At 43.7% G+C, this 24,206-nt stretch overlaps 2 protein-coding genes across 2 annotated transcripts; both read right to left on the reverse strand.

Moving 5' to 3' along the window:
• Positions 1 to 882: 882 nt before the first annotated feature.
• On the reverse strand, positions 883 to 12,082 carry LOC117890969. Its single transcript, XM_034796108.1, has 3 exons — positions 12,065 to 12,082; positions 1,527 to 2,106; positions 883 to 1,471 (listed from the first exon to the last, which is right to left on the reverse strand). The coding sequence occupies exons 2-3, from the start codon at positions 1,726 to 1,728 to the stop codon at positions 930 to 932; spliced, it is 744 nt and encodes a 247-aa protein (XP_034651999.1). The 5' UTR covers positions 1,729 to 2,106; positions 12,065 to 12,082; the 3' UTR covers positions 883 to 929.
• LOC117890968 lies at positions 3,936 to 22,592 on the reverse strand. The gene is made up of 7 exons (XM_034796107.1): positions 22,319 to 22,592; positions 21,986 to 22,129; positions 17,496 to 17,602; positions 15,525 to 15,698; positions 10,499 to 10,653; positions 10,142 to 10,421; positions 3,936 to 5,581 (listed from the first exon to the last, which is right to left on the reverse strand). Exons 2-7 carry the CDS (start codon positions 22,076 to 22,078, stop codon positions 4,015 to 4,017), a joined length of 2,376 nt encoding a protein of 791 aa, XP_034651998.1. The 5' UTR covers positions 22,079 to 22,129; positions 22,319 to 22,592; the 3' UTR covers positions 3,936 to 4,014.
• Positions 22,593 to 24,206: the final 1,614 nt, after the last annotated feature.

A 24,206-nucleotide genomic window follows, 5' to 3' on the forward strand; every position in this document is an offset into this window, starting at 1 on the left:
TTCACATTTAACATGACCAATTAATGTGCGGCCAAGCCGCAAATAAAACCGCTTAATTACGTGTCACGGCCCAGAAAGGCACAGGACATAGCCAGTCGAAGCGAAGTCCAGTCAAGTTCAGTTATGGTTCTGGCACTGGAACGAATGCGAAATTTGCATGACACGCGCATCGAAATGAAATAATAATATGGTTAATAAAGCCAGCCGCATTCATTCAGCTGATTCATTCACTGCGGGGATACACGAGATACACGAGATACATCCGGGCATACAGGAATATCGATCCCCCACCAGACTCGGGGGCCAATTATCGCACTTATTTCGCTGCTAATTAAAATGCAATTATTTGCTTTTAACAACATAATCCCATTGACAGCCATTTTATTTGTGTGGGCGCATCGACAGGGTCTGCTTCTCGCCATGGAGTCCACCAATTTGGCCATGGCCATAGCGTATCCCGCAGCCCGTTCAATAATGTGTCTGACTGTATGTACTCGGCATTCTGCATATTAAGCATCGATCTATTACAGATTATTATTGAAAGCCTATTTGATTTCATATTTTCAGTTGCAAATCTCTGTAGGCAGATAAGCGGATTGCAAAGATTTGTTTTTGATTTTTATTATTTGTGGATGAAAATCTCTAGAATTATTTATCAAATAAGATTAATGGTTTTTGAGAGTTGCATTTAACAGAATGGAGGCAGGATAAGTCACACATTTACCTACCAAAAGCGATGGTTGCTGTGGTTGCTTCAAGAAATTTTAACTCTTTTGTAAGCAACGACCAAGAAAATTTAACTCACATTAAACAAGAACATAATAGATATTTGTATGTACACCCGCCAAGAAAATCTTTAATTAATCATCATTTGCACCCCCCCTTAAGATAGTCATTAACATTATATAAACCCCAAGAGATTGTTGCCTTTAACAGGGTTCCTCGTTCTCTTCATCATCCTCGGCTGTGATGTGATGTGGCACGTTGGCTTGGGAAATGTTACCAATGCGCGGTCGATTGGGTTTCGGCAATGGATTTACGAACACACCCCCATTTGTGGACACATTGAGTGCAGCTTCTTCCACGTATTTGTTAATAATCTGCCACAACGTCAGGCGATTATCGTAGCCAAGGGCACGCGCCTGCTGGAAAGCGGCCGTGGCGATGCATGTGAAGTTGAGGATTCCCGCATTGAAGATGTGCAACCAGTAGATCATCTGACTGTCGTCCGTCTCGTAGACCGATTGAAGGGGCATTAGAAAAAGCAAGGGTAGCGGTGGCAGGACAACCGGATGGGGCCGAGGAGCCGGCATCTGAATTGGAGCCTGCATTGGCATCGCTAGTGACTCTCTGATGTACTTTCGGGCAGCTGCCATCGAAGCTGGTGACACTGGAGGCACAGGGTGACCATTGAACTTGCGCTTTTGCGGTACCTTCCATCCCTTTGGCGGTGATGGCATCATTTTTGGATCTGCATGATGTACTACATGAATTTTGTAATACAAAAAACTTGGATGGTTACTCACTATGCATTTCGTCTGTCTCGCGAGCGATGCGCTGCTCGGAGCGCTTCACCCAGCCACGGACCGTGGACTCGGGCACGCCAAGCTCACGGGAGATGCCGGCCTTGGTCTCGCCTTTGATAATGCGGGCAATGGCCTGTTCCTTCTGTTCCATCGATATTTGAACGCGCGGACGCTTGCCACGAGGTGCACCGAACTTTTCCATTTTACAAGCCAAAAAGGAACACAATCGCCAAAACAAATAAACAAAAGGAATGGAGGAACTAGTAACAGTTTTTCGCTTTTTTTTACAATTTCACGTTCGCCTTTCGCTCGTCGCGTTGCTTAGCTCTCGACACTTTTTTGACAGTGACCCAAAGAGACGTAGGAGTACGTTTGCCCTCTGATCGCCTTCTGACATATAAATCGCCGACGTAGTCGCTGTCCCTTTCTGGCGTCTCTCTACGCTTTCGTTGAGCGCTTGTCATCGCTTACTTTCTTCTCAATTTCTTTGTTTTCAGCCTGCCCAGGGCTGTATTTTCCACAAGTGACGTGGCAGATATTGCGTTATGCCTTCACCTATTGTATTACTCTTTGCTTCTTTCTCTCTTGCTTCTCTTGCTCTTTATTTCTTGAGTGACCGTTTAGTGTGTTGTTGTTGTTGGTGGTGGTACTCCTTTCCTTTGCTTTCTTTTCTCAACTCTTTCTTCGCTCTCGGTGGTGACGACGTGCATTGGTATTGGTAGCATTTTCATCTTTGGCTTTCTGCCATTATTTACTTTGTGTTTTGCATTCTTTCTATCGTGCTGTACCTTTTTTTTTACCACTTGCCGCTGCAGAGTTGCTTTGGCATTGGTCGACCTGGTTTACCCGCCGTAATTTGATTCATGCAAAATATTTCCAAATTTCTCAATTTATTTTCGCTTTTATTGTTTTTGTTTTATTTATACATTTAATTCTGATGTACACTAAAATATGTGTCCTAATATCTGTTTGTTTGTTTTTTTTATATTATTTGTGTGGCATATCCCACCCTCTATTTAGCTTTCTCTCATCTTCTTCTTTGGGCATTGCTGCAAAGTTGCACGGGGAAAAACTGTACCTTAAAGATCCAGATTCAAGGATGATTCGTGTGTGTTGCTGTGTACGGGGGAGGGCGTAATGTAAGATGATATTTGAATTGGGAGCACGACAGCAATGCCCATGTGATGCCATTCTACACCGACTTAAATGCTAAAACCATTTCCACGTTTCAATTTACAATTGTCCATTATTTCGGAGGAGTGTGGGACACACACAAGGAAATTACAATATTTCACCAAATTTCCTCACAAAATGTTTGCAATTACATATGTATTTGGAATCCACTGTTGTTCAAGGGGGGGGAGAGTGGGGAAGTTCTTCGTTGAATTATGTTCTAGGTAAATATCTATGTGCAAAAAATAGACCCTATGTATCGTACATTAAATACATATTCATGTATACATATACACACATGTGTATCTATGTATGTATGTGGTTTTTCTTTGTGGTTTTTGTTTGACAATTTGCCAATAATAATACAATGGATTCTCGTATTATATTTCATAGATATAATAGCTAATAAAAACCACCAACAATTATTATTAATACGTTGAATTAAATTGCTGTACGTTTCTCTCTGCTTTCGTTCCTCGTTTTGCCATTTTACCTGTTTGCCTTAATTAAACTCTCGTTTCTTTTCAGCTTATGCCTTTTCAAAAGTATTTATTTGTGTGGTTTTTATTATAATTTTTTTTGGTTTCGTTCAACATTCCTCATTTTAACAATTATCACGTGACAATTACTCTTGTTTTAATTAATTTATTCAGGGCAGTTTTCATACATTTTTTATATGTCTTTTATGTGTGTCTTTGTTTTTTAAACATTAAAGTGTTTGAAGGGCATTTTTTTCCGCTTCGTTTTTATCGTACAATTTTTTGCAATTAATATTCATTAGATGTCACGTAGAGGCAGAGTAATAGACTCAGATTCAGATAGCATTTGGTTTTGGGCATAGTAGGGTGTGGGTGAGCAGAGAAGGGAAGTATCTGGCAGATGCTTGTGGAAGTTTTTGGCAGTGTATAATGGATGAAAAGTGTGCCTTTGGGCGCTGGTAGCGCTTTAGATTTTTGTTTTTTAATGAAATTTAATCTAGAACTTTTGATATTTGTTTAAGTAAAATTTACCTAAAGCTAACACATCATCTTCAAAGTGAAAATGGTACCTCGAATGGTTTCCACTATTTGTAAAATAATATCAAAGTATGCCCGATAGGTATACACAAATATTTAAAGTAAACCTGGAAAACAAATCGATTTTGGTGCCAAACTCTATGCTAAATGTGTGCCACACTTCGTAGATACTCTACTTTCTACACTTTAATTGCCACAAAAACTTGCAGCACGCCTTGTAAACTCCTATCACCCTCATTTTAATCCCTTACAAAATCTCCCAGAAAGTACCAACTCTGAAATACCTGTCAGAATTCCATTTAGTAATCCTCTTGCAATTGATGCAAGCCCGGCTGCTTGGGCGCCCTCTGGCACATGCGGCGCAAGATGGCAAAGAGCAGGGCGAACATTAGGCACAGGCCCAGGGCGATGAGGGAGAGCTTTCCGTAGGGCAGCTCGCTGAGGTCCCGCCGCAGGCAGATCTCTGGCGACTCGTCGTGCAGCACCAGCTGGCGGTAGTCGCCGGCGTGGTGCAGGAGGCCGAGCTGCTCGAGGTTCCACTCGATGTGACGCGTCAGCTGGTCGAGCGTCGAGGAGTGCGTCACATTGGGGCAGTTGGCCACTCCGTTGCAGAGCAGGTGGCGGGGTATGCAGACCTCTGTGTTGCCCGGGCAGCGGAAGTCACAGTCGGCGTCCTGCAGGAGGGAGGCGGCCAGACTGCCGTCGGGATTGCGCGGCAGGTGGAAGAGCTCGCTCCAGACCAGGCGGAATATGTTGCGGCCTGGCTGACCGTCGCCCGTGTACTGGATGAGCACGGGCAGTGGCTCCTGGTCGGCCCCGGTGGCCCCCAGCTCGGCCGTGGTCAGGATGGGCAGATCCCTGGCCATCGATATGTTCTCCGGGCAGACCACAAAGCGCGGCTCCAGCCGTCCAGCCAGATACACCTCGATCTTGGCGCTCTCACAGCTGCGATCGGCGAAACGCGCCTTCTCCAGGTTGAGCCACAGGTCCCGCTGGGCGGCCACCTTCAGCTCCCAGATGCATTTCTCGCGGCGGTAGTGGTGCTCGGGCGGAGCCATCGGTCCGGCCACCATCGCGAGGGCCTTCTTGTAGGGGAAAACCAGCTCACCGTCCGGCGAAGGGCCCAGGGTAATGGGACCACACAGCGGACCATGGGCGAACTCGTACGTGGCCTCGAAGAGCGGATTGGGGTTCTTGAAGTAGGAGGTGATGGCGTGCTGGCCCTGGACTATCATCTCGAGGTTCATCTGATCCGCCGACGATATGACGCGCACCGCCCGCGGTATGTTGTCGCAGAAGCAGGCGAGATTGTTCTGATACTTGTCCCGCTCCTCCCAGATGACCAGCTTGTCCACCCGCTCCTCGTGGCACCTGGTGCACGCGTTGCTGTTGTACGGCAGCTCCTTGAAGGACACGGAGTTCACCTCGATGATGGCCCGTGCGTACAGCCGCTTGTCCGTCACGAACTTGTACTGGCAGCGCACATCGCTGCCGCCCGTGCGCTTGAAGATGAGCGAGTTGAGGGGCGACCGGAGGCGTCCGCCCGGATGCTTCCATGCGTACATCACCTCGTCGCAGAGGGTGTTTGGCACGGGGTCGCCGAAGCGTGTGTTGTTGAAGAAATCATAGTGGGCCCAGTAGTACAGTGAGCTGCCGCTATAGCTGCCCGTCTTCGAGTCGAATTGCACGTACAGCGAGGGGCTGGTGCTCACAAAATCCACCTTCTCCATGGGCCGCGAGAACGTGTCGCAGAAGGTCTTAATGATTCGCGCAGGATCGGCATGATCCGAATCGTAGATTGTCAGCGATTCACCGCAGTCTCCCTCGTACTTCAGAATCGGCGACTCGATGCGATTGATGCGGAAACTATAAGAAAGAGTAGAAAAATAGGGTAAACATTGCATGAGAATCATAAATCTTAGCTGGGAAAGCATGCCGCCAGGCCACATAACAATTTAATTTAAATTCCCCATCGGCCCCCCAGGGTAACAGGTGAATTCTCTTGCGTTGGGCGGATTTTGGGGCTTGGGGTCGCGCAGAATGCAATTCGCATTCCTTCTTGTGTCAAATTGCATTCCAAAACTATTTGTGGCAGCCCACCAGTTATATGTACATATGTATGTGCAACGAGCAAATTTTCGATTTCTTGCAGTGTCTGCAGGGGTTGCCTCTGTTACAAATTGCCAAAAGGAACTTCGACAATGTTTACCTCAGCGCTTAGAAGGATGCTAAAAATGGCGTTGCAATTGCAAACATAGAACCTTGGAGTCTCGCATGTTTAAAGTTCTAGACCAAACCAAAATGCACTTAAATTTGTACAGAAATTTCCCACATTTCCATTTCATTTGCGATGTCCCGAACTAATCCTAAAACTCGAAACCTCAAAATGACGTTCAAACTTCTCATCTCGATTACATTTGCAGCTTTTCCTCAGCAGCTTTTGAATTATCCCACAAATTGTATGGCCAACGGCTGTTTATTCATTCTGCAATTCATGTGTATCCTGTATATCCTTTTATATAACCATTTCAGACTGCGGTGAACGCTACATTCTATGCAATTACATTACTCCATGCTCTAGCCCAAAAAATATGACATAATACAACATTTTATTAACCCACACAAAAAGTTGGCACACCAAAAAGGATAGTGGCATGGGGAGGAGGAGTAGGGACATTCAGGACAGAGAGAAATCACCATCATCAGCAGTATGCTGTGGAGGCAAATGGAGGGGCACGCCCCCTAATCTACTACCTCCCTGCCAGCGCGCAGTGTGGCACAAATTTCATTTGGTTTCTCTTACTCTCGCTCTCTTTCTCTCTCTTTTTTTTATATAGGACGAGTATGCCTGTAGTGTGTAGTGTGTCCCCACGACTATTCATAATAGAGCAGAGTTACTATTTTTTATTTTCACTGTTTTTTTGCACTAGCCATTCCCCTCCACGACGTGCCCATAGCGTTATTCACGTGCGCGTCGTCGAAAAGTAAGCCCCAACGCCCTGCGGCATGTCCTCGTAATCCGTTTGCAGCCTAGCCTAGTTCCAGAGGCCAGAATCCAGTCAGAATCCCACACCCCCCTCCTCATTCACAGTTCTGCTGACTCAGTGGGTGGTTGGGTGGCGGTTGGTCTCTTTACTTAGAGGTTTGGGCACTGTAGTTTGGGGACTCCGTTGGGGTTTGTCAACTGGTTTGCTTGGTTATGTGCATATGGGAGTCGATTGGTGTCGTGGCCAAATGCCCAAAGCGTCAGTTTATGCGGCCATAAGGCTTATAAATAGCCCAAGTGCGAGTATGTGCCACGTCTTGTGCATTTCAAGCAGATTTTTGATGTGCTATTCTGTATTTTTTTCTGTTGCAAAGCTTGTAAATGGATGGCCACATTCGGGGGAATATGAAGGCAGTGTTTGGCGACAATTGATTTTATTTTGGTTATTGATTGTGGGTTACAGCGCGCAAAGTGAAGCATGGGGTAGATGTGCTACTGAGGTATACTTTGTATATCGTTTTGTCACACGTTAAACCTAGAAGAGTCGGTAAACCTGAGCTACCATGAACAGCCATTAATTAGTGGATGGAACCACGTAGCAATCAGCTGTAATTTAATGCAACGGACAATAGCGGACAGCAGCAGACAGCAAGTAGTTAGTAGCTTGATGTAGATCGACCGGAACAAAACAATATATTAAAGAACTGTGTGTGTGTGTGTGTCCAGGCAAATGGGTTGTTTTTCCATCCGCTCAACTCCACCTCTGTCCACCCACACTCTCTCTTGCGCTGCTTAGGCGAAAACTTAAGTGCAATATACATAGATTGGTGTATGTGTGTGTGTACTCAAGGAGTAGTTCAACATCTGGTCAGACCACTTGGAGAAGAGAAAGAAAAAATAGGAGCAGAACGCTACGACAAAGTCGTAGCAAACAAAAACGGAAGAAGCAACCGAAAGCAAAGCCATGACATGTTACTTAAATGAGCAACTTTGTTGGAAACAATGTCGACAGCGTCTAGACTCTTGCGACAGGCCGCAGGTCGAACAGGAGAGTGCACACAAACACCCACATACATACAATCTCATGGAAGAGCAGGATGTACTCAAGCCTCAATGTAAACTGACATTCCTCGAAGAGCAAAACTCCAGAGAAACCTCTTGTAATGGTCTGCAATTGTTGGAGCTGTTGTTGTGGGCGTTTTGCAACAATTTCAGATAGAGAGAGAGAAAGAGAGAGAGAGCGAGAGATGTTGCCAGCAAATAACAACAACGAGAACGAGTAGAGCAGGAATGAGCTGTACTAACTGGATGCATCCAAGAAAAAGACAACAACTTGGACCGAAAGCTCCATGAAAATATTTGTGTGTGTGTGTGTGCGTTTACCCATTGCATTTTTCGTCTACTTTCGGAACTTTTACGCCAAACAACAAAAAACTAACGTGGCTTTTCCATTCACTCACCCGATGCCCGCTCCTTGCTGCATGTTTCTCCCTCTGCTGTCTCTGTCTCTGTCGATTGCTTACAGTGTGTTCGGTTGCATTTTTGTGCACTGTAATCACGCAATCATGTTGCCCACTTCTGAACTCCTAATGGCAATCGGTGTAAACGTGCGCAAAACTTTTCCACCTGCCCCCACACTCTGGTGGGGCATGCAATGCGTTGTGCCTCTCCTTCAATGGAGGTGGTGCACGGACTACAGCGTACCTCTTCTTTAATGGGAGCGTGCACGGACCTGGCTGCTTCCTTTTGCCTCATTTTGAAGGTGGACATAAATATTTATCTTTTGGCAAAAACTTGTTTGATATTTTAACCCCCTCCTGCCATCCTGCTTGCCGGAGAACTCTTCCTGTCCATCTGCCCGTCCAGTGCCCCGTGTGATGTCTGCCCTGTACATAGTTTTCTTTAGCAGTTTCCACCCAGCAAAAACTTGGCAACATTTTCTGCATAAATTACAGGAGTTGCAACAGCCATAGATGGGCATGACTTTGGGCTGGTGTGTGTCTGTGTGTGTGTGGAAGAGGTCTACGAATCATTGCAATTGCAGCAGGATTACGGATAAAGTGTTGTGTTCATGTTCAAGAAAATGGAAAATGTAAAGAAAACAGAGGAGAAAGGGTACAAAAGGAAGGAGCTACTTCGCTAGATGGGTGATATCGAAGGAAAAACATGTCTTCTATAACTCCTGCAAAATCATGACAAAACACAACCCAATTTTGCCCCCAAATTTCACTTGATGTGCAACCAAATGAACTATTGCAAAACCGCTCAACAAAGTGCATGTTTATTATGGAATTACTGCAAGTTTTAGGCGCTTGTTTACCACTTAACCAACTAAAATCCTTAAATTATGCTTCTAATATGAAATTTCCTCCCACAATTTACTTGCAAAACTCTGTTCTTTATCCGGTTTGCCCTGCAAAGTTTTGCAACCCAACGCAGCCCAAACCAAACCCAACCCAACCATCAATGTGCCCTCAAAGTGTCAGAGTTGGAAAAGTTTGCCATAGTCTTTTGGATTCATCCTTATAGCCGTTTTCATTCCTTATCCTTTATGCCAAAAACCGCAGCACAATAAAATATTTCGCAGGGCCAGCAATGGAAATGTGTGTGGGGTGTGGGGAGGGGAAATTGCAGTGGAAAATACTCGTTCTCGTATTCGTACTCTCGGAATGAAATGAAATGCACAATCAATGCGACACTTGGCCAAAAAGTTCAGCAAGCGAGAGAGGGAGAGACACTGGCACTTTCAGACACAAACAACGGCCTGGCGACAAACACTTTGACTACTGCCTGCTGCCGTGCCGTCTCTACCAGCTCTGAACAATGTAAAAAATATATATGTATATGTATATTACAGTAAATATATGTGTGTATGTATGCGTATATGCGGACTGTGTTTGTGGGGAACAACTTCAGCTCCGACACGTTAAATTAAAATGTCACATAAATCTTTGCGGAAAATTTCATTAAAATACGCTTACAGCATAGAACGCAATGAGGAGAGCTAAAGCCCAAAAGCCCAAGTCCTGGCCAGAGGATTGCCAACAGCCCACAGTTAAGGCACTGCACAAGGCGGTTGATGTCAGAGCACCACCGTTAGGTGGGTGGAGGAAGGAAATGCAAACCGCCCCCACATGGCCACAAAACTTTGCACTTGTAGCGAAAAGACCGACAAACGGATTTCGGACTGTAGGAGGGATCAACTAGGATGTTTCTTGAAAACTCGTTACAAAATTAAAATTTTAATGGAAAAACTTGGAAAGACCAATGCTTCGGGTTTGCTCTTGGTGACCCTGATCGTTACGCCTTGAAATTTCAAGAGTTCAAACATTATGGCTTAGATTTAGACAGCACTGTTGAGGTAACCAGAATCCTTTTCGTGATTATCATAGGCAATACCCTAATGAAATGCATCGCATATATATGTATGTGATGCTTACCTGGGGAAATAGAGTCGCACAATTTCGCCGGCATGTCCTTTGATGTGATAGCTGCAGGACGTATTCGGCGGATACCAGTGGGCAATGCTCAGGAAGATGCCCTCGCTGGCACTGCTGTCCTTTAGCGAGTCGGAGCTTAGCAGCCAGTCGCAGACCCCATGCTTAATGCCGGCTGTCTCCACGTGTCCTGGCCAATTGCCAACATTGAAATGGAAGCCTGTATTCAGTAGCGGCCCCGCCGGCGATGTTACAAACTCCACATACATGTACTGTGACGTACCTACAGACAGAGTATATATTATCGAAATATATTAGGATCAGATGCCAGCGGCTGGGCTGAGTTCCGCCCCCACTCACCAATTATGCTGAACGGAAATTTCCCGAGGCCACAGAATTTGCCAATTAGCGGCGAGTGCTCGTCACGTCCATCGTAGACAGCCAGCCAGTCGAAGGGGCAGTGCTCATTGCCCGATCCAATTGGCCTGATCGGGCAGGTCATGACGTTTTCACACCTAAAAAAATATTAAGTTTTAATGATTGGTGACTGAGGGATTTTAGTGCCAGACAGAAATCAGTTTATTGTGCATCAGTGTGGCATGTGGCCGACCCAGAAAAGGGAAAAAGCGGAGCCATAGAGATGTGAATTTTAAAGCTTAATTATCTGTATAATGCACCTGATAAATGGTGAATGACGTTTTCACACCTAAAAAAATATAGTTTTTCACCATGAATAGCGAGTTTATAAATGCATTTATTGAATATGCCAATTGGTGAATTAAAAGTTACAAAGTAAAAAACAAAGTAGGATAAAGAAAAGTTTTAATGATTGGTGACTGAGTGCCTTTAGTGCCAGACAGAAATCAGTTTATGGAATTCATGTTAAAGGACGAATGATTGGTTGAATTCACAGTTAAAGGAAGTTTTGCTCACTTTGCATTTGCTTTTGAATGAGTTATGAATGAGCTAATTTAAAATGTTCATAATGGACTGTATTTGCAGGCATTAAAGCTGGTCTCTGCGCACTCAAAGATCAAGATTATATTTATATAAACACTCACACACACTAATTCCCTGGCATTTTGTATTTCAAGTTGCTCTTACTGAATGATGAATACCAAAAAAAAATGCTCCGCAATACCGCACACCGCCCTTGGTCATGACATTCATTTGCACTTTGCCTTCCACAGGGAGGAATCAGTGGAAATAACTTAAAAAAAGAGTTTCCCAAAGCAAAGAAAAAAGAGTTTCCCAAAGCAAAAGCAAACAAAAAGTAATGCAGAATCTAAAGCGTCTGTTCCGAAGCCCTTTCTAATTTCTAGAGGATGCTTTTAATTTTTTGCTGCTGGGGTTGTCTAGCCTCGACTCGACTCGACTCGACTCGGCGCGGCGTAGCCCTGACTGATGGAGAACTCTGTGCGCCAGACAAAGTGACCTTTATGCCTTTAGTGGCATCCAATGGAGGCAGATGGCCTTAGCTCAGACGATCCATTGAATGGTGGAGGATGCCGACGATGACAGGCCAGGACGTGGGATGCCATTCATTTTTTTTGTGTGTGCCCCCTGTCGATTCACAATTCTGATTGCCCCACGGCAGTGGAGAAGCAGACTGATTGGTGGCCAGTTCAAAAGGCAAATGAAATGCCTCTCACCTATCATTTGGGCTTTGGTTTGTGTCTGTGAGTGTACGAGAATGGCAACTTTCTAATTGAAAGCTAACTTTGGCAATTACGAAGTGAACTTTAATCAAACACCAACCGATTCATAGAGAGGCAGAGAGAGAGAGAAAGCCTGCCTGGTGAGGGGCTCTGGAGACACTGAATCGAAGCCAACAAAGCAGTTGAATTTGATTTCGAAAGTGAAAGAAAAATACCAATTTAATTGACAGTTTCATTGAGCCGTCCTCTCTTTTTTTCTTCTGGCGACTTTTCTTTCTCGACGACCATCGCCGGGAAGTTGTCTGGAAAACTTTTGGTCAACTTTTGTATCTATATCTAGCCGTGTGTACGTATAAAGATAGATTTCTATTAGCTAGTCGTTCGTTTCAGTCAATTTAATCACTTTGTCAGCAAGTTTTTGTCGGCATTTCGAAGAGCTAATCCAACTTATTGATAATAAATGCGATGTCGGCCAGAAAGTTGATTACAAAGAGAGAGGCGGAGAGAGAGCTGGCGTAAAATATTCCTTGGGCTTGAGGGAAAACTTTTTTTGGCCCAAACACATATCAACGAAAATACGAGAAGGGAAAGGCAAAAATAAAGCACTGACTGGTAATAATTTTGGCATATTAAAAAACTTTTTTACTCGATGACTTTTGCATTTGTTTGGCATCCCATGCCCATGCCCATGTCCAAGTTCTACCAAAAGCCCCTGCTGTATTTTTCTGCTGTTATAGCAGAAATTCTATAAACATATATATCTCGTATCTGTATAGGGAAGAGAAATTAGGAATTTTGTTGTGGGTTGTGTTTTTTGACAGCCGCCAAAGGAGCCGCCGCCGTGCAATAAAATGGAGTGATTTATAAAAGAGCTACAGCATCAGGGGTAAAAGTTCTTGCTGACTTGGCAGCCAATGAATGTGGACGGGGGGACTGGCTGTGGTTGTGGAGGTTGAATGAACTGGATTTATGGTAGATTTAACCAAAGGTTAAACTGGGTTTCAGGCAAACTTAAAGCAAATGAAAAAATGAAGTTAAGATTATAAATGGAAGTTAAACTGGGAATTAAATAAAGTAAACATTTACCCACATGTCGTACCTCGTATAAGCATCAAATTGATGGAAACAAAATGCTGTAATTAATGAATCTTGAAATATCTTTGTCCTGAAATGAGCCAATCCCTTGTAGATGTACCCCTTTCTACCAGTTTTATAGTAAATTCGAATTTGAGAAACTTTCAATCAGGGGAAGCATCCCAACCCACAGCTCTCTATTAGCACTTTCAAAAGGGGAATGCTTGACTAATCCTTTCCAACATGCAGGATTGGGGGTTTTGTCGGAGCCCCAAAAGCAACTTAGACTTGCAAATTAATACACACTTAAAGGGGATTGTAGCTCCATGCTGTCTGCCCCCTGGAGCTTCCTCTTAGCACCCACTACTTTGTCAGAGACCCAACTCAAAGTTGCCAACTTTGACGTGAGTCTGTGTCTCGTCCCTCCGTCGTCAGGGAATGGGGGAAGAATGGAGAGTCCGTGGTCCTTCCGTTGGACTTTTCAAAAGGTAAATATTCAAATTGAATCTATAAAAATAAATTGAATGTTGCTTATCTAATTCCGACTTGCTGTTGCTTGATGTGCACGTGGCATGGCATGTGGCAGCAGCTGGAACTGTAGCTGGTGCCTGCCTGCCTGCCAAAGAAGGAATTGACAGTCGACAGGGAAAAATGCTGACTTTGGGCATTTGCACATCAAACAAGCTTTGAGATACTCCGGTTTCTTCTCTGGGGAGTCCGCAAAGTGTTAAAAGCTGAAGGATTTTCCCTACCCCCAGCATCATTAGGAGGGGACGGAAGCAGGACCTTTGACCCATGATGAGGCAAATTTCTGTGAAAGGTCATTTCGGTTAAGCAAATGTAAATTGTGTTTGTCGCAACAGGAAAAGAGTCAGTCCAACGGGGGATTTATGCCCACTTGGGCGGCCTATTAAATATTTAAGCTTTGATTTAAGCCAAAATTGAAATGGAGACCAAAATACTTTTGTGCAACTATCCCAAATAAATAAAATGGCCACAAAGGGATTATTTTCTACCAAGGATATTTTTCTTGATTTTTCATTTAAATATTTATGCAAAATAAAAATTTAATATTATAAAGACATTTTGCAAGAATTTAAGCTGAGAAATTTTAAATTATCGATCGAATTTATTGCAATTAAAAAACTCACGTAGGACAAAAATTCAAGGCACAAAAAGAGCGTATTGTTGGGTTTGAGGGACGAAGAGCAGTTGAATTGACTCGTGACTGAGTGGTGAGGCTTTTAGTGCCAGACAGAAATCTGTGAGAAAAAACGTGTTTGTGCATCAGAGGCAAGTGGGTGGGCATAGGCGACAATCAGTGCACGGATTAAAAGTTTCTTATCGGTATTATCCACCTGATGAATGGTGAATGGCATTCATGTTGAATTCCGAATGATTGGTTGAATTCACAGTCAAAAGAACACTTCTTGCTCATTTTGCGTATGCCTTTGAATGAGTTATGAAGTTATTACTTTAAATTGTTCGTAATTTTCTGTATTTGCCAGAATTAAAGCTGCTGTCCGTGTACTCAAAGGTCCAGATTTATTCCAAGCAACTCGCATCCATAAATCCCTACCAATTTGTGATTTCATTCTTGGAAATTCACCTTTTTAAATCGATAAATTTTCATTGAAGTTCCTTAACAATGTACATAAATCCTTCGTGTTCCTCGATGAACCCATTTTATACATAATTACCCAATCATTTCGGGGAGCTCTGTACATACGAATTTAGTCATTTTCCTTTGTTGAAATCCTCACAATGCCACAGATTTTCCGCTCCTCCAACCCAATCTATCAGTTTTAAGGGAGAGACCTAAGCAATTGTTGGGAAGGACTTTTCTTTCTCTCAGACATTTTCATCATTTTGGCATTAATAATACAAGGCAGCCATGACTGCTGCCGACTCCAAAGCTGTGCCTTTACCTCCTCCTATAAAAGTGATGGCAACCTCACTCAAAACGTAATCCTTTAGCCAATTTTCCAGAACCAGAACCAGACCCAGGCACAGATGCAGATATGTACACACACACAGAAACAGAGAGACAGACACTCGTAGTTGCAGACACGGAAAGTGCAAGCCGAGGACATGTCGCCAACGTTTTCCAGCAAATTGGTGCCAATTTTTTTTTTTTTTTGCGACGAGCGCTCTGTCAAATTGTCATTGTCAGGATGCCAAATGCATTACAACAATTCCAGCAACATCTAGATGTTTGGGAAATGCCTGAGAATCGTGGATTGGGGGATTGTGCAATCGGCGTGCCAGAATGACAAATTACAGGGTGTTCTACTTAACACTAATTTCGGTCCATCGCCCCGCCAACAATAAAACAGGATGCAAAAATAGAGAAAAATGGAAGCACATTTGCATAAAACAAATGTTTTTTAAAGCCTGCACCAGGGACAAAGTTTTGAACCATAAAAAATGTTGAAAAAAGTGAATAAAATTCAAGCGATGAGTGGAGTAATATGAGTAAAAAACTTAAATAAATCGCAAACATAAATTATAAATATTTTAAATGACTCGAATGATTTTCGGATTTCTCAACAGCATTTTTTGTGCATGGAATTGGGATCCTATCTATAAAACTAAAAAAAATTATAATATAAATCATTTACAGATAATTCTTCTATACTTTAAAAAAAACTAACCTCTGACCATCCACAGCGAATTGCTCGTTTTGAAGATACAATTTGATGTAGGGCTGACGGGTGTGCAGCTTATAGCGACAGTTCAGTGCGCGAGGATAGAGGCCAGGATAAGCCGGTGATTGGACATAGCAGGTTTGCAGGCGACAATCGCGATATTCGCGTTCGCAATAGGATCTAAAAGGAGAACGAAATAAAATACAATTAGGCGGAATGTATAATTTAATTGCTTTCAAATTGATTGCATGCCTTAGCCCCCGAAATAAATGTTCACTCAGTAGGCACCTAAAATGATTCAAGGAATTTTTCGGGTCTGCTACAGATCCTTGCCCCCATCTGTAGCCATTCCGTTTCCCGAGACAACGAAACCAGAAAATTGTGTTCACTGAATTGGAAATTTCTGTTCCGCTTTCTCACTTCTCCATCCAACACAAATTTACGTTCTACACTTTTTATATTTTTGTTCCAGGCTTGTAAAATTGTTGTTAAATTGTAAAAAGAAAAGAAATGTCTCTCGTTGGTGCGTATAATTTTCAATTTGTTTAAGTTAAACAAACTGAAAATCATTCAAGAAGATGCCAGCGTAAATATGATTACCATTTTTATTCATTTTCCACCCAAACTCTCGTTCCCTCTCTTTCTTCTCGTGGCTATTACTCTTTGTCTTTGGCAATTTTCTTTGGTTTTGGCTCCTCGATTGGGTTCGGGGTTTCGGGTTTGCCTTTGGCTTTGGTGTCGATGTGCGCGCGTGACCGCAAAATTAGCATAAAAATCATATTGGCCATGTGGTCGAAAGGGACTGGGAATTGTAGAATTCACATTCTCTTTACTACTAGCCCGTTCTGGAGCAGTCCCTCAGGGGCCTCCATTGATGGGATCTTAAAGAGCTTACTTTTGATGGCATTCAAGGTTGATAATAAGGTTAAGGTTGGGAGATCTATTAGATATGCTTATATGGATTTTTTTCCATTATTTCCAATGTGAGATTTCAAATTAAATATGACACAAAGAATATCAAAGAAAGAACCTTTCGTTTCATGTCGCTCAAAAGCATTTTTTGCCCTTCGTTAAGCGCAGAAATTATTTCACAAGTTGCTCTTACGAACTTTTCCACTCATGTTTTTATCCCTGGCGGAGTTTTATTCCAAATTGTTCATGCTTCAAGTGTTTTCTGCATCCTTATCAATCATAGAAAATTTCGTTGATTTTCTCCTGGTTTTTCCAGTTCATACTTGACTGTAAATCGTATTTCATTTCTTCGCAACTCATTTGGAAAACGATTCTGCCTACTCTGAAGCTTTCGGCACTCATCTGCCCATCCCTTCATCCGCGCCACCCCCTCTGCTAGCATATGCACAAATATCATCGGAACAAATCTTGGAAATTCCCTCTGAACCTTCTGTCAGGCACTGGGCCCACTGCTCTTCGCCTGTTTCCCTCCTTCTGCTTAAAACTTGCAACTTATTTTATTAAGATAAAAGTTAGACTTACAGAACAAAAAACGGACGAAAAAAACAAATCCAAAAAAGAGAAGAGAATCAAATAAAATTTAATGTCTGCAAAGTTTTATTTTTGTCAGCGTTTGGTGGCTGAGGGCGGCATGGCACGGCACGGCTTTTTTTGGGCAATGGCTTCAATTGACGACTTTTTCAGCCATGTTACAAGAGAAAGTATGCGCCTCCCACTCCCTGAAATTACATGTTTGTCGCAGTGCAGAAGGAGCCCAAGGGGCATCAAGGATATGCCCTGTGTAATTCAATTTAATGCGACCGTCTGTTACCACTGAATCGAGTCCTTGCTTCTTTTTCATATGATTATGATACGATAAAATATCGACAAGACATTGTCTGTCTGTCTGTAGCCCACAGAATCAAATTGAATTAACGCCCTTATTTGCATGCAAAAATACCCAAAAAGCACTCCCTTCAGGATTCGCTTTTGTTGTTTGTTTTGTTTCTTGGCCAATTTACTCACCCTTGTACCACTTCTCCGCGACGATTTGGATATAACTCCGGATGCTGGCCATATCGCAAATAGACTTCGGTTTGCTGTTCCGCGCGTGAATCGAATGTGAAGTAGGTCTGGAAGAACAGATAGAGAGAGAAAACACACACACAAAGCGTGTGGGATGAGTGGACAATCGAAGCAAATCACGTATACGCAGGTCCGTGACCCTTTTTCCTGCTAAGCTGCAAGCCATTAGTAGCCATGGTTTAAGCCCCAACTGCCATACCCCCCACCATTGTTGTTGATGAATTTTGTCAATTTTGCCATTGCCTTGCCTCGTTGCTTCGTGGCGACAATTGCGTGTTTCGTTGGAGTAACCACGGGGCATGCCACCTCTAGCGACCGCCTCCTGATGAAACAGTCGCCACCTGCAATAACCTCCCCATGCAACCGCCGCCTCCAGCCCGCGTCACGGTCTGTCTCTTTGCCTCGGTCTTTATGCTACATGGAAATGTGCAGTGTCATTCGCCCTGCTACACTCACCCACACGCACACAACGAAGAAGTCATTGAGTTTTTCTCTCTTTCTGCCTTTTACGGCTCCCCCTCTACCACAACAGCCTCACTTCCGCTGGCCCCACTGCCACCCTGCCATCCTGTTTGACTGTTTCCCTGTCTGCCCTGCTTCCCTGTTGTTCCCTACCCAAAGCCTGGCGGCCTCATCAGCACTAATGACGTGCTGTTGCAGTGACGCAGGCAGCCACGCCCTCGCCTGCCCCGGGAAACCCAGTTGCAAATGGCCAACGAAATGAAGTCAGTAATGGTACAACACCGGCAGAGAGATGAGTTCAGACGTCAAAAGGGTAAGAAGTAAAAAGCATAGATAGCGGTAAAATATATAGTAGAAAATATCGTACACTTATCACGGAGGCAATAACCAAATGGGAATGGAACCAACAAAAAACTGGCAGGTTCCATTAATTTTTATATATTTACTAATTAGACAAAAATCACCAGCTTATCGATAAGTGATCGATCGATTTGAAAATTAATTTGATCTTATTTTGTACATTTTTGCCAGCAACTCCACTATTTGCACAATTTTGCACAATATTTGCAGATTGCACAAAGCAATCATTTATCTGTTGATGCGATTGCCAAACTATTTGCGTTTCTATTCGTTGCAATTTGATTACAAATTGTACAGCAAATAACAATAGCGAAATTACCTCTAACCGTATAATTGGCAATAACAGGCTTACGGCCAGGCTTATGAACACATGCCACGGGCCATACCTGGAAACATTCATTTCAATTATCCGGATCGAAGTCGAAATTATCGAATAGACAACCGCAAAGGGGATTTTCCCACCGCCCCCCACAAAAGTCAGCTTCTCCTTTCGCTGCTCCCCGCATCATGCTGGTGCCGGGTAAAGCCACATCAAAATGATGGGGGATTTTCCAGAGGGTCTATCATGGTGGGAAGGAGAAGCAGAGCGTGGTGCAGCTGCGGCAGCTACACCGAGGAGAAGAGCGTAATGCACATGTCAATATTAAATGCGTTACCGGCGTCAATGACGTTAGCGCCACTTAACGATGTGAACAATGGCAGACGCAGGCATCGTTTCGATTCATCCAGATGCTGCACACGTGGATGCTGCACCATGCTCCCATTGCACCTCTGCCCCCTCTTTATCTCCAACCCCATCAGAAACCCCATTCAATCCATGCCCATCATTCCATTCCCATCGCTGTAGTCTCCTCTCGTTATGTGCGGAATTTTAATGCATTGAATGCGAGTATTCTTCCATCGATGGAGAGCCGAGACCCAGGTTTTCCCTTACGGGATGGTATGACGAGGATGATGATGATGATGATGATTATGCTGATGCAATGCAGCAGTGGCAGGATGGATTTCGCTGTGGTCATTCCCGGTCTCCCGTTAATATCCTGACAAATTTCTGTTCGAATAATTTAAAATTTCAAATGGATTTGTTGTGTGCCCTGCTCTTTGCTGTCGCTGTTGTCGCGTTGCCAATTTGGTGAAATTATTTTTGATTTATTTCTCATTGAATTTATGTAAATTTTAATGCTTAAACGCAATTATTTTTGTTTCGCTGTTTTGATACTCTTGTACGGGAGGGTCTGGCCGAACTATCATTAATGTTGATGAAAATTGCTTCAAAATGTTGTTTAAATTATTCAGCTGCAGCATGGACCTCTAAAGGGTATTAATTGCTGCGTCAAGTCTGACTTTGCTGTCTGATTTTTAATTTTTGTGCTCTGGATGAGTGCCACAACTGTCCCTTGCTACTCTGTTCTGTTCTGTTCTGCCGTGTCCTGCTGTCCTGTGCTGTGTCTCATTAAATCGTGTTATTACATTGCCAGAGCTGTCGCTTATTTTTATTTATGACCAAATGAAAAAGGCATCCCACCCACTGAACCTAGCGACTGAAGCCAGCGACAACTTTCCACGACGCACTCGCGCCAAGTAAGTTCCCGTCTGTGTTCCTGGAGGGATTCTGTTCGGGTTGGATCTTGGTTGTGTAGAGTCCTGCGAGCCCGGGAGGGGATGGGCGCAAATCTGCGTGGCAAAAACAAAGCGCTCCATCCGCCAACTTTTCACTGGCAAGTTCCAAGCGAGCTTGGAGAGTTTTCATAAATATTTATGACTCCATTAAGGTGTGCATAAGACACACTCTGGAGGGTGTCCTGCCACAGGACTCCACACTGGCTCTGTGTGCACGGAGCACCGAAGCACTCATTCATGGCTTTAGTCGGGTTGTTTGTGTTTGCGCATCCCTGCAACTTGTTGTAAGCTCAGGCATAAAGCCAATCGACTGCATTCACTACGCAGAAAGAGCAGTAGAAGTGGCGGCAGGACCCAGGAGCCAGGGGACAGGGGCAGGATAAGGAAGGAAGAGCTTTGACTGGAAGGGAATGAAAGAAGTAAATCTTGAATGGAGTTATGGATATATAGACGGATGTGATTTAGAAGGTTAAATCATTATGGATGGGAAAATTGGTTTTTCATGCGATTGAAATGTGGCAAAATCCCATTCATAAAGTGCCATAGAAGTGAGAAACCCCATGGAAGCTGCTTTTTGTGTAAAAATATTAGGGGAATGTATTTGACACGAATGTAAGGTTAAGCTATAGAAATTTGTACGAACGAAAAGGGTTTTAGTTATCATAGTTCATTCTTGCCTTATTTACTTTCTGTGTAACTAGAATAATCATAAATATATCCAGGTTATTCCTAGTCATGACACTATAATACTTCCTTCCCTTTGTCTCTTTTCTGACATTTTCAGCAGAAACCAAAAAATCTGCACTATAAATATTGAAATTCCTTATTTGACATAAAGAACTTATCTTTCATTTTATAAATGCAAATACCGCAAATATCAAAAACACAGCAGCAAAGCAGTTGACGGAAAAAAATAATAAGTAAGGAAAATCAGAGGGAAAACAGCAGCCAAAACCAAACGGGGGAGCAAAGCTAAATAGAATTCAAGTTTTGAACTGAAAATTTCACATGGATACCGAGACACATGCATGTGTGTGTGTGTGTCTGTATGGTGGCTGCAAGTAGAATGACGGCGCCAGCCAGCCAAAAAGGATGCAGGAGACAGGACGAGCAGACAGACGGTGGCCAGACAACAGCCAAGGGATCCAGGGATCTGCCCACGCCATAGACGTTCTGCTACTGAATAATGCATTCACAAAAAGGGGGAAAAAAAAACAGAAACATACACACAAAAAAATATAAAGAAAAATATAAAAAAATATATATAAAAGTATCTGTCTCCTTCTGTGTGTGAGTGTGTAAAACTCTCTCTGTCACTCTCTTTCTTGCTCCCTTTTCCTAAGTGCGAAAGTGAGTTGCATAGATGCAACCGAGCAGATAGAGCAACATGGGTCACGACAGAGCAACAGCCAGAGGAAAGCCAACAGGTCAGGATATGGCAGTTGCGGATACCCTTACAGAACCTTAGCTCCACGATTTTTGCTGTGTTCTCTTGCAAAATTCTGTTAAAGAGTGTACGTTCCCGGCTGTTTCGACTGGGGAACACTGTGATAATTAATATGAAATCTTTTCAAAAGCCTAATACCCTCTGAAAGGGTATACAAACAGAGATGAGAAGAAGTAGGAGGCATGAGAGCAGAGTGGAGTGGAAGGAAAGATGAGAGTCGAAAGGAAGGACAGATCCGAGTGGCGAGGTTGGAGCAACGAGGTGTAGAGGTTGAAGTGTAAAGAGTGCAGACAGGCAGCCCAGGACTTGTGTAATATTTTCCCTAAATTATGTGATAAATATAAATATGCAGAAATTTATATACACCTTTACTTATATATTGTGCCCCAGCACAGAAGGAGCTGCCAGAGACTTTTGTTTATTAGTATAAGTGGCAGGACTTGGAGACTTCTCAAGAACGGGACAGCTCTGTTGCTTTTGCAGTAATTGGAATTCCCCCGCTACAGACGGTCCTCTTAAAGAGAGACGCTTGTGCTCTCACCTGATCCGTAAAGTTGTCCGTGTGGAAGAGCACTTTCACATAGCTCGTCTCGCTGATGAATGTCTGTGGCTGCTCGGCCTCGCCGCAGAACATGCCCGGCTCCCGGCGATTGGAGACATCCGTCTTGGCGTTGCCGTCAACAATCTGCAACGACACGACACGGAGAGGAGAACTCAATTCAGTTGGGAATAGCCCCATATGTCATCGTTTAGCTAAGGGCATAAATTAGCACGGATTGTCCAAGTGGCACGGATTGCCAGTGGGGCATGATAAATCAAACGCTTGGCTGAACGGTTGCCACACCCATAATCACACCTACACACCCACACCTACCTGCAAATAGCCGCCCTCGCAGTGGGTAGCATTCAGCAGTTGTCCCACTTTGAACTTCTTGAACCGCAAACGTAGCACAAAGTCGCGCGGCGCCCCCTTGAGGGTACGGAAGCGATACCAGCAGGTCAGCGGTCGACCCACATTCTGATTGCTGACCTCCGGCGAGCTAATGTCCTCGAAGATGTCCACCGTCTTGTTGCAGTGATCCTTGGATATGTCCGAGGAGCTGCCACCACCACCCCCGCCGCCTCCACCGCCACCTCCGCCGCCACTGCCACTGCCACCTATTAAAGATACAAAGGAAAAGAAAGGAATTACGGTCAGTAGGTTTTTGAATTGGCGCAGGAATCGTTAGAGAAACTTGTTAGCTAAAGGACCAAGGACTAAATGGTAAAGTTGTGCAGTAAAAAATGGCTATGGCCACACATATCTCACATACTCTCAAGTCTTAAGCTGGAATTCAAAGTCTAGCACACTTCTTTAGGCATCATAAACTTAACGCAGGATCTGCTTACGGCTCACATATCTACCCTGCAGAAGACACTTTTATGTGGGTTACCTTTCCCCAGCTAATCTGTGGCTAGAATTCTTTGCCACTCGGGGCTTATTAATCACGAGGTTCTGCTTACGAGGCTCCCCCGTCCAGGGACGTCTCCAGCTCTATTATAATCTAGAGGGAGAACAAAAAGAAAACTCCTGCGGCCGTTTCTATTCATTGTGCTTAATTTATACAGCGAAATGCATAAATGACAAAAGGACATTGTGCTGAATTTGTAATTCCAGTCTGGCTGTTGACAGGGGCCCCTCTGCCGCTGTCGCTGCCACTCCCATTCCTCTCCCACGAGCGAAGGCCCGCCTCATGCAAAATACGCAGACGTCGTTGTCCCTGACTCTGACAAAGACCAAAAAGACAAGGTCCTGCCACGACAGGACCCGGCGCCCCCACCCCTACGTACACTTTAGCAGTCAACGCGCGTAAAATTTTGAGCACGCAGCAGCGGCTGGGATGGGCGGTGCGGGTGTTGAGAAACTGAGGAAAGTCGAGTCGAGTCCTGTCGACCGTTTCTGTGGTTGCCTTATAAATTACCCCAAAGGCGAGTGCAAGTCCTTGCAGGATCTTTCTCTTTTTTTTGTTTTTTGGTATTTTTGCCTATAATGCAAAAATATTCTTGAGCGCTCAACTTTTTAATCAGAAAAGAGAAGTTCTTGTGTTTCGGTTGGGTGGGTAAACAAGAGGGTTACGTGACCAACATTTTTTTGTTTGAATTTCTTTGATTGTTTTTCTTGTTTTTTTTTTTTGTGATTTGTTTAACTTTCAGTTTGTTTTTTTTTGGTTCTGTCTTTGTTTAGTGTTGATTTGTGGCAAGTTTATCGCAAATTATGGTTGACAAATTGTTTGCCTTTCTCTAATAAGCGACGTACAGTTGTGCTCATTTTGCGCTCTAGGAAGTGTACAGTTTTGTTTGTGGTACAGTTTTTCGCGCAGTTTTGGGTACAGTTTTTGGTAAAGTTTTGGGTTCGCTTTGTACAATAAAATCCAAATACAGTTCTACTTGAATGGTACAATTACTGCTACAGCTAAGATTTTTATTTTGAGGCTACACTCGGTACAGTTGTGTTTCAACAGAAAGTGTGGCATACTTGTAAGCTCTGTAGGATGTACTCCTGTAACTGAAGTTCCTCCTTCGTTTCTTTCTTTGCTCCATTGATGCTCTTCACCTCATTAGAGCTGATTCTGTTTTGCATAATTTTAATCAAAAGCAAGGAAATCCCCTCCTATCAAGCATATCGCCATCTCGCGCCTCTAATTGAATCGGCAACTTAATTAAAGCAAGAGAGAAGCTTTGCTCCCGCTCCCTCTTCATGCAAATAAAAAAACGAACCGAAA

Source organism: Drosophila subobscura, chromosome E, assembly GCF_008121235.1.
Source record: "Drosophila subobscura isolate 14011-0131.10 chromosome E, UCBerk_Dsub_1.0, whole genome shotgun sequence".
NCBI classification, from domain to species: Eukaryota; Metazoa; Arthropoda; class Insecta; order Diptera; family Drosophilidae; genus Drosophila; species Drosophila subobscura.